A 12,481-nucleotide genomic window follows, 5' to 3' on the forward strand; every position below is an offset into this window, starting at 1 on the left:
TAGAACTCCACTTGCAAGTCAGCTTGTCACCAAGGGAGAGGTCAGCAGCCAGTTGGAGCTGCCTCCTTCTGACTGTCACCGAGGGGTCAGCAGCCAGCTGGAGCTGCCTCCTTCTGACTGTCACCGAGGGGTCAGCAGCCAGCTGGAGCTGCCTCCTTCTGACTGTCACCGAGGGGTCAGCAGCCAGCTGGAGCTGCCTCCTTCTGACTGTCACCGAGGGGTCAGCAGCCAGCTGGAGCTGCCTTTTGCACTTGACTGTCCCCACACAAGGAGCTCAGGCACCACTTGACTCGAGAAAGAGCAATTACTAGACAGTTTTCGATACCTACCATAATCATTTCTATTTGAGTCATTTCTATTTAAGTCTGAGGTTGGCTTCAAACAAATTTACCTCAACACAGGAAAGCTGCTGCAAGCCTTTGGTATAATGGGTGCCACTGATATTTGGGCGGCATCAAAGAATTTCCTAGAGAGGTGAAAACAACTGAGGCTCACTGGAAACAGCTGTCAATCTGAAAACCATTCCAGGCCCAACAATGGTTTGTTTCCAAAGTCCTGTACTCATCATTGATCTGACTGTGGTATTTTTTGCGATGCCAAAATAACTGATATCATCCACACTGGAAACAATGGCCAATCCAAAGGAAATCTTGCCCAATGCTTCAAGCTACATAACAAGGGGGATTATGAATCCTAAAAAAGGTCAGAAACTCTTTTAACTGAAACAATCAAGTAGAAATAGAACATAACTGATATTGAAAATGAAACCTATACATTTGAAATCTGTGTTTTGGACTATCTTCTCCTTTTCAAGATTAAGGTGACTGAAATGAATGCTGTGTATCTACTGACCATGAACGACAAGGATGTAGCTTGTTTGGTGTCACACGTTCACACATGAATCCACGGGAAACACTGTTATAAAACACAGAACCCATTCCAGCCAAGCAATCTACCTGTCATTATTTCTTTTATTTTATTAAATTTACTGTTCATTTTTAAGCAAATCAATTACACAGTAACATGACAATTCCAAATTGTTCACAAAAAGTGATAATTAAGTTCTATTACCTGTCATTATTACCAAGAGTGTGGCCACCCACCTGCCTGTGTTCCTGCCCTACCTTCCTTCATTAAAAAACATACTATGAAGATAATCCCATTATAAAAAATAAATAATAGAGAAAAAAAGTGAAACTCATCCTTGCCACCCTCCTTGCCTATCCCAATTCTTTTCACCATTCTTAGGAGTTTGACATGGTCCTTTCAAACCCTTATGTGTGTGCATTTACACACTTATATGACATCAGAAATATATAATTGATACTTAATTTTACTTAAATGGTATCATATTGTAGATATTATTGTACAACTTGCTTCTTTTGTGTAACAGTTCATCTTTTTCTGTGCACACTCATAAACCTCCTCTTCTTTTTAAACTGCTTTCTTAATATGGGCATATCATAACTGACCACTAGTTTCTGCTGAACGTGTGTGTGTGTGTGTGTGTGTGTGTGTGTGTGTGTGTGTGTGGCGGGGCTGTTGGGGCTGCAGTCTTTTCCTATTACAAACAGAACTGCAGTGAACACCCTGGCCCATCCCTATGTGTATGAGACAAGACACCGGGCTTATGCCAGGGGAAATGTAGCCTCAGCTCCTGTTACCTGAGGTCATGGACAGGGTGGACCCAGGGTTCTGAGAGCTGTGGGCTTTTGTGGTCACCAGGTAGAAAGGCACAGCTGGGGTGAGGCCCTGCAGTCTGACTGAGTGGCCACCAGAGGAGTACCACAGGTGATAAGGCTCTTCCTCATGAGCCAGAACACTGCCCCTGTGCCTGGAATGTTCTCTCAGCTTTTCATGATCTGGCCATACGCTCCCTGAAATCTGAGACAACATTTCAACCAGCTCTGCCCCTACCTTAAGCATGCTGTCTTGGCTGTGGCAACCCTTAGAATTTATTATTCCTGACTGTGTTGTTGATGGACTGTCCTTCTTGTATAACCACACTTCTAATGCAAACCAAAGGCAGCTGAAGGACCCTTAAGAGATCAATCAGAAAGTCACAGAAGTTGCACAGGGGATTCTCTATGGTAATAACTTAGGAAGAGGTAATCCTGAACTACAGGCCATAGGAGCTCTGTAGAACAGGACATCTAGACCTGCCAATGCTCATAAGCTGCACTGAAGTTACCAGACCCTCTGGCTTCACAGGTTACTTGTGATTAATAAATCATTCTTGTACAACTCTTCCTTCAACCCTCACCCACCCCCAATAAGCCACAAATTACCAAAGACAGGATGTCTCACTTTGGAATGGAGTTGAAAATGCATGTGGCTCTTACTCTCGGCAAGCACCTGAAGAGGGCCCTATGAAGCAGCCAGGCTGACTGCTGGAGAACAAAGAGGCCCAGCGCAGCACCTGCTGCAGCGGGCCTGTGACCAGCTCGAGAGCCCAGGCAGAGGTGGCAAAGGGCTAGATGAGCAAACAGAGGTCAAGCAGCTATTTGACATATTAAAGAAGCTGTCACAGAGCATACACAATTCACAACCCAACCAAGAGTACAGACCCAAAATACTGTAGAAAAAAGGATGAAGCCCTGAGGTTGGAGGGCACTGGGAATGTCCTTCTCAGAAGGAGAGCTGGCTAAGCTCTGAGGGGAGGAGAATACTTGGGCAGGCAGGACAAGGGTGAGAGAAAAAGTGCACAAAGAAGCACAGTTCCTTATAATTCAACTAGTGGCCCAGTGCACGAAATTCATGCACGGGGGGAGGGGGGTGTCCCTCAACCCAGCCTGCACCCTCTCCAATCTGGGACCCCTCGGGGTATGACATCCCTCTCGCAATCCAGGACCACTGGCTCCTAACCACTCACCTGCCTGCCTGCCTGATCACCCCTAACCACTCTGCATGCTGGCCTGCTCGCCCCGAACTGCCTCCTCCCCACCGGCCTGATCGTCCCCAACTGCCCCCCACTGCCGGCCTGCTTGCCCTTGACTGCCCCCCCTGCTGGCCTGCTCCCCTCCAACTGCTCCCCTGCTGTCCTGATTGCCCCCAACTGCCCCCCACTGCCGACCTGCTCGCCCCAAACTGCCCCCCTGCTGGTCTGCTTGCTCCCAACTGTCCACCCGCTGGCCTGATCACCCCCAACTGCCCTTCCCTCCTGGCCTGATCGCCCCTAACCGCCTCTGCCTCGGCCCCACTACCCTGGCTTTGTCCGGAAGGTCTCCTGGTCTAATTAGCATACTACCCTTTTATTAGTATAGATGCCTTTGAAAATCTGGGCTTGGGCTTGTCTTACATTTGGGAAGACAAAAAAAACTTCTGAGGAAGAGAGATGGGGTTGGTCGCCAGGCGCACATGTAGCAGGGGAATGAGGTGCCTCCAGGAGCCCTCAGTCCTTCAGCACCACTGTCTAAGCAGACTGAATACCTGACCTTGGTGAGTTTCCTCATAAATAAACAGGTCAGCGAAACAGCAGTACAGACATATAGATAACAGTAAATATCAGAACCAGAAGGGGCCAACTGCAAATAAACTATCAAAAGAAAATTCTGAGCCTGGACATTCAAAAACGAATGTCTTTAGTGTTAAAAGAAATGTAAAACAGAATCACCAGGAATAAATGTCTATGAAAACATCTTATTCTTAAAAAATGATAACAAAAAACTGCAACTTACATGGTCAAAAATATAAAACTCACTACTTAAAGTGGAAAACAATATCCAAGCTGATTTTAGCTTAAAAAACCCATGTGGCCCTAGCCAGTTTGCGTCAGTGGATAGAGCGTAGGCCTGCAGACTGAACAGACCCGGGTTTGATTCCAGTCAAGGGTTCGTGCCTGGGTTGTGGGCTTGGTCCCCAGTAGAGGGTATGCAGGAGGCAGCTGATCAATGATTCTCTCTCATCACTGATGTTTCTATCTCTCCCTCCCTCTCCCTTCCTCTCTGAAATCAATAAAAATAAAGAAACAAAACAAACCTATCTGGTAGACATACAACATTCTGGTTTAAATATAGGGAGGTAAACTATTCCACACATGAATGCATGGGAAACACTGTTACCAAACAATATTTTTTCTATTTAATCCTAAAATGTACATTATTTTAAAATTAAAATTCTTTGGGCTATTAGCCCAGTGAAGGAATGAGAATACCTTTTAAAGCATTTTTGTTAATAGTGAAAAATAGTTTTGTTTCCTGCAGGTGTTCTGGTTAAATACCCAGAATGAAAAATGAAACAAACACTGAAATCTTTTACATTAGAAAGAGTTCTGTTTCTTTTTTCAGAGGAAGGGAGAAACCTTTCATTACTCAATATTACTTCCTTAGCACCTTTGAACAATATGAAGGTTCTGATTTGAAAAGCACCGTCTCTGTAGCAGAAGTTTTTACCACCCCTCAAACCTGAAGCCATCAGTAGGCGCTAAAGACACAGCTCACAAATGAGAAAACACTTCCGACTAAAGACCTACACATGCAAACAGTGTATGTTATAATTACAGGGCTGGGTTTCATTCATGTTGAAACCATGTATGTGGCAATGATTTATTTCCTGCTGGCTCTGCCACTTGCTGGCAGGGGACGTGAGCCAGTTGTCACTGGGATGATGCCATCTGCCTTGCTGGCTCACCAGTTCTAGGGAGTGGACAAGACAGGTATGGTCTGTGGTGTTAGGGCCCCAGCAGAAGCATCATGTCTTGTTACAGCTAGCCTCGCCTGGCTCAGATGCCACCAACCAGATTTCCCAAATTTCCAGTCCCTTCCAAAGCCTTGGTCAAATGCCTGGTCACTGCACATGCCCCCAAATACACACAGCAGAAGAGGAACCTTGTTTCTGGAGCTTCCACAGCCTCAGTTCCTACTTGATTCCTAGCACCAAAGGCCTGCCCAGAGTCAGAGCTCATGTTTCACTGACTGTAATTATTATTAACTAGAGTCCAGGTGCACAAAATTCATGCACGGGGGAAGAGGACGGTGTGTCCCTCAGCCCAGCCTGTACCCTCTCCAATCTGGGACCCCTCGAGGGCAGTTGGATATCCCTCTCACAATCCAGGACTGCTGGCTCTCAACCGCTTGCCTGCCTGCCTGTCTGATTGCCCCTAATCACTTCTGCCTGCCAGCCTGATCACCCCCTAACCACTCCCCTGCCAGCCTGATTGATGCCTAACTGCTCCCCTGCTGGCCTGGTAACCCCTAACTGCCCTCCCTTGCCAGCCTGGTCTTCCCTAACTGCCCTCCCCGGCTGGCCTGGTCACCCCCAACTTCCCTCCCCTGCAGGCCTGGTCACCCCTAACTGCCCTCCCCTGAAGTCCTGGTCACCCCCAACTGCCCTCCCCTGCAGGTCTGGTCACCCCTAACCACCCTCCCCTGCTGACCTGGTTGCCCCAAATTGCCCTCCCCTGCAGGCCTGGTCCCCTCCAACTGCCCTCCCCTGCAGGCCTGGTTCCCCCCAACTGCCCTCCCCTGCAGGCCTGGTTCCCCCCAACTGCCCTCCCCTGCAGGCCTGGTTGCCCCCAACTGCCCTCCCCTGCAGGCCTGGTTGCCCCCAACTGCCCTCCCCTGCCGGCCTGGTTGACCCCAACTGCCTTCCCCTGCAGGCCTGGTCACCCCTAACTGCTCTCCCCTGCTGTCCCGATGGCCCACAACTGCCCTCCCCTGCAGGCCATCTTGTGGCGGCCACCTTGTGTCCACATGGGGGCAGCCATCTTTGACGACATGGGGGCGGCCATCTTGTGTTGGAGTGATGGTCAATTTGCATATTACTCTTTTATTAGTTAGGATATTTATAAAATAACCATAATACATATCCTCTTTATACACTAAGGGCTTCACCAGGGCAGATACTGAGATTTACTTCTGTTATCTCCTGCACCTACCCTGGGGCTGGTATGTAGTAGGAGCTCAAGAAATGAATAAATCATTAACTCCCTGCATTCAATGTCTGGACAAAAGACTCAACAATGTGAGGAAGGCACTTGAGGCAATAATAAAAAACAAAAATATTGCTAATAAAAAAGTAAAGAAGAATAAGACTCGGTGGTGGTGGTGGTGGTAGTCTGGGGAAACATACTTTCATACACTGTTAACCAAGACACAAATGGTAAAACCCTTTCCCAAGCTGATGTGGCAACATCTACCAATACTGTTGGCAAAGTCAGGGGCACCAGTTATGCTACCAGAGAACGATGGCAGGGAAGCCCACTGGAAAACCTGAGAGAAGATCCAGGTTTCCACAAAGCCATATACCAGCTGTGGGATCAAGAACAAATCCCTGCACATCTCTGAATTTTAGCTTCTTGCTCGCAGTGACAGGATCAAGTAGGTCATCTCCAGGACCCTGTGCAGCAGGCATGAAAATGGGAGCCAGAGCTCTTCAGCATCTCCTGTTAGTTTAGGGCTGACTTGAGTGAGTATGGAGGTGCCCAAGTTTCTAAGAGTCTTCATTCCGAAAGATCTACTCCTCAGATACTCTTCAGGAGAGATAATAATTGAAGCCTCAGACCTCTTCCCCTTAGCTGACCAGACCTCTTCCCTTTAGCTGAACATCTGGCTTCCTGGTTCAGAGGATGGAGAACTTTATCGCATCCAGCACAGAAACACCAGAGACAAGTTGCTGCACTCCAGGACCAGGGTCAGGCCCAGCCAGTCGAGAACGGCGTCTTTCATTTTCGTCCCCCTATCAGGTTGCTAGGAAGAGTGGGAGACCCTGCTAATGCCATGTGGGAACCCCCCAACAATTATCCAAATAATGGAAAATCAGATCTAATCTCACTAAAATCAACCAAATTCCTTAGAGTCTTTCCTAAATAAAATCAGTAAGTGCATAATAACTAAGGACATCATCAGCATATTCATGAGTTCTTTCATGGTGGGTACACTTTATAGTACCATTATTGATCAGGTATTACAACAGATTACACCTAAGAGGCTATAATAGGCACAAAAACTGTGCAATCTTCCATTCTGTCTATCTCTTCTGTACCAAGATGTCACAGAAACCCATCCTCCGGCAGTCTCCATTAGCAACGAGATCAGGTTTGGCACCACGTCCTTGACGCTAGTCCTCTTGGCTTCTCAGGTGTCCGAGCATTCCTATGAACACCCACTTGCCCAGGAGACTCACCCAGACTCGTGGGGCTGCAGGCCCTTTCCAGGGTCCTCCTGACTCTGGATTCCCATGACCATATTCAGCAGAACATAGTTCCACAGATGGTATCAGGTCCCTGCTCAGAGAGACTGGCTAATGTGTTTCTTCAATGCGGAACCTGGGACCGTTTTTCTGTCAACACACCGTGAATCTTCCAGAGGGGTGTTAAATTCCCTAAACTTATTTATTTTTTGCAAAGCATCACATTCCAGGCCTAATGTCTGACAGCCTATCCTCTGAGAATCCTCAGGAAGCCCCTGACCTCTGACTTCTGTTTTAGAAACCTCGCTGAACAATAGGACTGCCCTTTCTCACTTAGAGCAGACCTCAAGATTCCAAAATCCCTTGCTAAGTGATGCTAAGCACCCAGTGTTTTTAAACCCACTCAGATGTTTGTTGGAAACTACCCAAAGTGCACTGCCCAATCCAGACAGCTATACAACAGCAAGACTCACGGAACTCCTGTGTGGAAGCGACAGGGCTGAAACCTTTCTATATTAGATAGTAACTACCTCCCTCTTCCAGCCCCACCCCAGACTAGTCAGGGATCATAAGATAAACATGCATGGTTTTGAAGCTCTTAGAAAATGAAGTAGGTCCACCTCCCTTCTCTCTCATTCTTTCCCCTCGACTCTCTATTAGGGCCCCTCATCAGGCTGGGAGCAGCTCATGGCAGCTGCTCGGCCCTGCACACAATCTGCCCTTTCACCTTCATCTCTGTCCTTATTTCACTCTAGGGATCAGGACCAGAAAAACATAGGGCTGCTCAAGAATCAAATCTATCTGTTAATTCCCTACCTACTCCAAACAAGTTAATATCCCTGACCTAGCCCAGGCTGGTGAGAGTGTGGCTTCTGGAACTAGAGCTGCAATTTAAGACAGAAGCTGCCATGGGCATCAGGCGGGGGCTAACCAAAGGTCTGAACCATCTGATCCCTCCCGGTGAAACTCCTCTATTCCAATAACTTAATGTGAGCAGTTGTTACATCAGAGAGGCTATTGTTCTATTTTTTTTATAAGAATGTATTCATGAATTACTTGTGAAGTTAGACTGAGATATGTAGGGACTAAAAAGAAATATGCAGTATATTATTGATGGGAACACAGTTATCCACAGCTCTGAGGATTTTACGCAAACAGTGGTCTCTACACTGGGCTAAAATCCCACCTGTTTCACTAGCCCTTCATTTCCCCATGTGTAAAATATTGGGGCTGGAGCTCATTAATTCTAACACTTGCAGATCTTGTATCTAGCAGGAGCTACAATGGGACAGGTCAAGGGCCATGTTCATACATGACAAGGACAACATGCTCCGCTAAATGAAGCATCAAGTCAGGAGGGGGGATTGGAGGGTGAGGAGGGAAGGACATCTATGTCATTCATTAAATAAAGGAAACCTCAAGTCTCATGTTATGATTTAAGAGGAAATCAATCATGACTGTTTATGTTTAACTTATGATGGTGGCCATAGCCTGGCTATGCTTAAATACAAACTATCATTCATAGATGAAAAAATGGAACTGTTATATTCCCCCAAAATGATGTGCTATTGTTGTGTTTTTCAATGAAATTTTGCTGCCACACAAATTATTGCACCTTAACAAGAAGTATGAGCTAAAACAGAAGTGCCAGCTCACAGATCTCAAGAAATGGTCCGAGCTGCTTACCACCTACAGTTGTCAATACAACATTTGACAAAATCACTTCTTCCTCCATGTCCTCATTTGTTTTATACTAACTCTAATCGGGCAGCTCTAATGGCTAAGGAAAGTAGATTAACAATAAAAGTGTATGATCTATTCTTATATAATATGAATTTAAATGAAAACAACTTGAACTAGGATTATTTCTTTCTCCAACACCCTACCCTACAACAGAAAAACACAATACACATTACAACCACAGATGCATCACTTTCCTAAAAAGAGGTAACTTGGGCTCTGCCAAGGCTAACAGACAAACAGATTTAGCTCCTGGACAACAGCTCAAACAGTCCATTGGGGTAACACTGAAGATGGTTTGGGAATTAATGTACAGGCCAACACACCTTGTTTACTTGAAAACCAAATACACAACAGCTTCTACACTGACAGCCTCTGTACCAGAGGAGCCTTGGGAAATCTCCAGTGACGACTTATCTCCCATTATCTTTTATTCCCAAATGCAAATGGTACATATTGAGCTTAAGCGGGGAAAAAACAACAACTAGGAAATGAGCAGCCCAGATTCTTTTGGATTCTAAAATTGGAGATAATGTTGAAAGGAATGAAATGGTTCTGAAATGTCCTTTAAACCCAGAGGGAAATCAGTGCAGCATCAACTTATCTTTGGTACATAGTCAAGAAAGCCAAGCTGGGAATGCAGCAGGAGACAATGGGAACAACACATCCTCCACATTCCATAGGCAGGCTGTGGATGTAGTCCCCTGAGCACAACAGCAACCACAGGAGCACACGGGTGTCCCTTGCACCCCAGCACACGTTCTTACCTCTAACATGGGTCTGGCACTATCATGGACAGACAGGATGTGGGTCACCTTGTTCCTGCTCAACTGTTCTGCATCTCTGGCATCTGTCACAGAAGAAAAAGATGGGCATGTCATTACTCTCTGCAAGTGATTCCTCCTCAAGTCTAGCCAGAAAACGCCCCCAAAATGACTTACATCTTTCTTTCTTGAAACTTCATAATTAACCATACCCAAAATAATCTAGGTCTAGGGACTAGAGGGCTATCTCTTTTATGTGTTTTGCAGATAACTATGTTTATTTCTGACTGGCTCAGAAGATGGAAAGGTAATAAGATAGATAAACACGGTGATCATGAATACTGCTGTTTAAAGGAAGTGAACCCATGAGATCATTTTGTAGGTGATAATTGTCAAATTGTAGACCCAATAAAACACATTAACACTAAAGATGTTTAAAATGTATTAAAATTACCTTTTAATGATTAATAATCCAAGTTAAAATTAATCACAAAAGACTCACTACTGTGTAAAAAAATAGGAACCTGCCAGAGATGACCCTGCCTTGATGTCAAAAGTAGGAATGGGTCCAGACATGCAGACAAGACTGTGGTTTACATAGGTTCACTTTAGGGCAAAAGTAAAAATGGAACATTTTCTAGAAATGCTAAACAGAATTGTCCCTAAGTTATGAGTCGGCTATTAAATTATCTGCATATGAAACCAAGGAGACACCCATTACATTACTTTCCAATGTAGAATAAAGACTGCATCGATTTCACCACTTTGAAACACATCTCTAATTTATGAAACAGGTCCAGCAAGAAATAAGGTGGTCACTTGCCTCTGTCCTGGCCCCGGGCTGAGCTTTTTAAAATGATAGAGGGTAAAACAGACTGAAAGTAAACTGTTTAATTATCAAGTTTCTGGAGAATATTTAATGACATGGGAAAATGCTCAGGATATAATGTTAAACAGAGGGTAAAACAGGTACAAAACTATAAATACAATATAAATAAAATTTGTAAAAACACATAAAGATAGACACACCTAGGTGGGTAAAACTGCTGTAAAGAATTAGCCCCAAAAGTGGTCATCTTTAAGAGAGGTAATTACAAGTGTTTTCATTTTTTTCTTTTTTATATATTTTCTAAAAGTTTAACATGCTTATGAACTATTGTGGGGGGGAGGGGGCGGGGGGGGGGAGGGGTTGCTTGTTAAAAAGGCAGATTCCTGGGCTCCAACTTAATTCAAGGTCCAAGACAGGGCTGAGGAAAATGCATTTCTAATGAGCCTTGATGATGGAACAAAACCTAAGAATACTGTTGTAAATATTCTGCAATGAGCATGCACCACTCTTAAAGAAAGAAAAAAAAAACTTTAAAAGTAATATTAAAATATTGGTTTTAAGACTCTCTTCACTGCTCTAGCCATCTCAAGCTTCAAATTCAGATATGCACAGCAGCCATCTCCCTCACACACACAGGACTCCATTCTGACCCTCCCACCCAGCTCTCTATCACCAAGGTGCAGCCCTCAGTGAGCTCTGAATTAGGCAGGAACTGGAACCATTCGGGATCCACCGGCTGCCAGCTCCACATTCTCACCAAAATGTGGTTTTCCAGTCGTCACTAGTGCATTTGTGAATCTACAAGAGAAACAAGAGCAACTAGAGCATCCAGTGTTCCCTGAGGAGACAGACAGAAAGGCAGGGGAGATGGGCTCTTTAAGGCAAGCTCAGCACACGCGAGGGCAGGCGCTTCCAGATTCTGATCCTGCCCAAGATTTGGATTTAATGGTCAATATTTGTTTAAATATAGTTTTTGTCTTTTTAAAAACAGCTTTACTGGGACCATTCATGTGCCATAAAATTCACCCTTTTAAAGTATACAACTCAAGGGTTTTAGCATATGCAGAGTTTTTTAATCATCACCACAATCTAACTTTAGAACATTTTCATCACCCCGTAAATATACCTTTGTAACACAGATTAAGATGAACAATAAAAAAAGTGGTTTGGGAATAAGATTACACATATTTGCATACAGAAGACCACTCAACACCACAAATAAGACACTGACTCCAAAGAAAATGGCAGTTCCTGCAGGACTATGCTCCTTTTGCTCTGTGCTTTTTCTTTCCTTAAAGCAACACCCACACTGTTACCCTTTCCCTAAGCACAGGCTATGCCCATCAGCTTGAGAGTGCACAAAATGTTTCATCAAAGCTACTGATGACACTGAACCTTTTATTCCTCAGGACTCCGTGTTGTTGATGGTTCTGGGTGGCTGCCTAAACTACGGAATGAGCTACGAATGCAGCTGTGAGGCTCTGACCAGGGGGTTATCAGCTCACTGACATGCACATGCGTAGCCTGGAGGTGCAGGACTCAGTCCTGTGCTGCTCAAACCGGGGCCTGTCAAGCAGAAGGTAGGCATCACCTGGAAGCATGCTGGAAATGCAGGCTCCCAGGCCCCCTCACACCTGCATAGTCACAGCCTACCCTGGAATAAGAACGCCGGAAGGAAGGCTGTGTGCACTTTACATGGGGCCCCTGCCGCACTGCAGTATGTCGGTGCCATTTCTAAGCTAGAAAACAATTCACAGACACTTGTCATCACAAACACAGCAAGTCGGTATTAATAAAATCAACGGGAAGATTACAGTTTAGAATTCAAATGGAAAAAAGTCTACAGGAAAATGTGCTGACAATGGTTATCTCAGGATAGGAGGTTTTGGGAATTTTTCATTCTAACATTTCCATCATGTTTGGGTTTTATTTTATTTTTTATTTTGTTGATTTGAGAGAGAGAGACCAAGATGAAGAGAGAGGAAGGGGAGAAAAGAGAGAGAGAAACATCAACTTCTTG

The 12,481-nt window shown here is 45.0% G+C and overlaps 1 protein-coding gene across 6 annotated transcripts in view; it reads right to left on the minus strand.

Annotated features, from left to right (window-relative positions):
• The window catches only part of DUSP22 (dual specificity phosphatase 22), a 62,595-nt gene that overhangs the window by 33,548 nt on the left and 16,566 nt on the right, over positions 1 to 12,481 (minus strand). For all 6 annotated transcript variants that reach the window (XM_054721576.1, XM_054721577.1, XM_054721574.1 and 3 more), the window contains one exon: positions 9,636 to 9,718. In XM_054721576.1, the coding sequence (XP_054577551.1) occupies positions 9,636 to 9,718 (83 nt within the window). The remainder of the gene's footprint in view (positions 1 to 9,635; positions 9,719 to 12,481) is intronic.

Source organism: Eptesicus fuscus, chromosome 9, assembly GCF_027574615.1.
Source record: "Eptesicus fuscus isolate TK198812 chromosome 9, DD_ASM_mEF_20220401, whole genome shotgun sequence".
In the NCBI taxonomy this organism is placed as follows: Eukaryota; Metazoa; Chordata; class Mammalia; order Chiroptera; family Vespertilionidae; genus Eptesicus; species Eptesicus fuscus.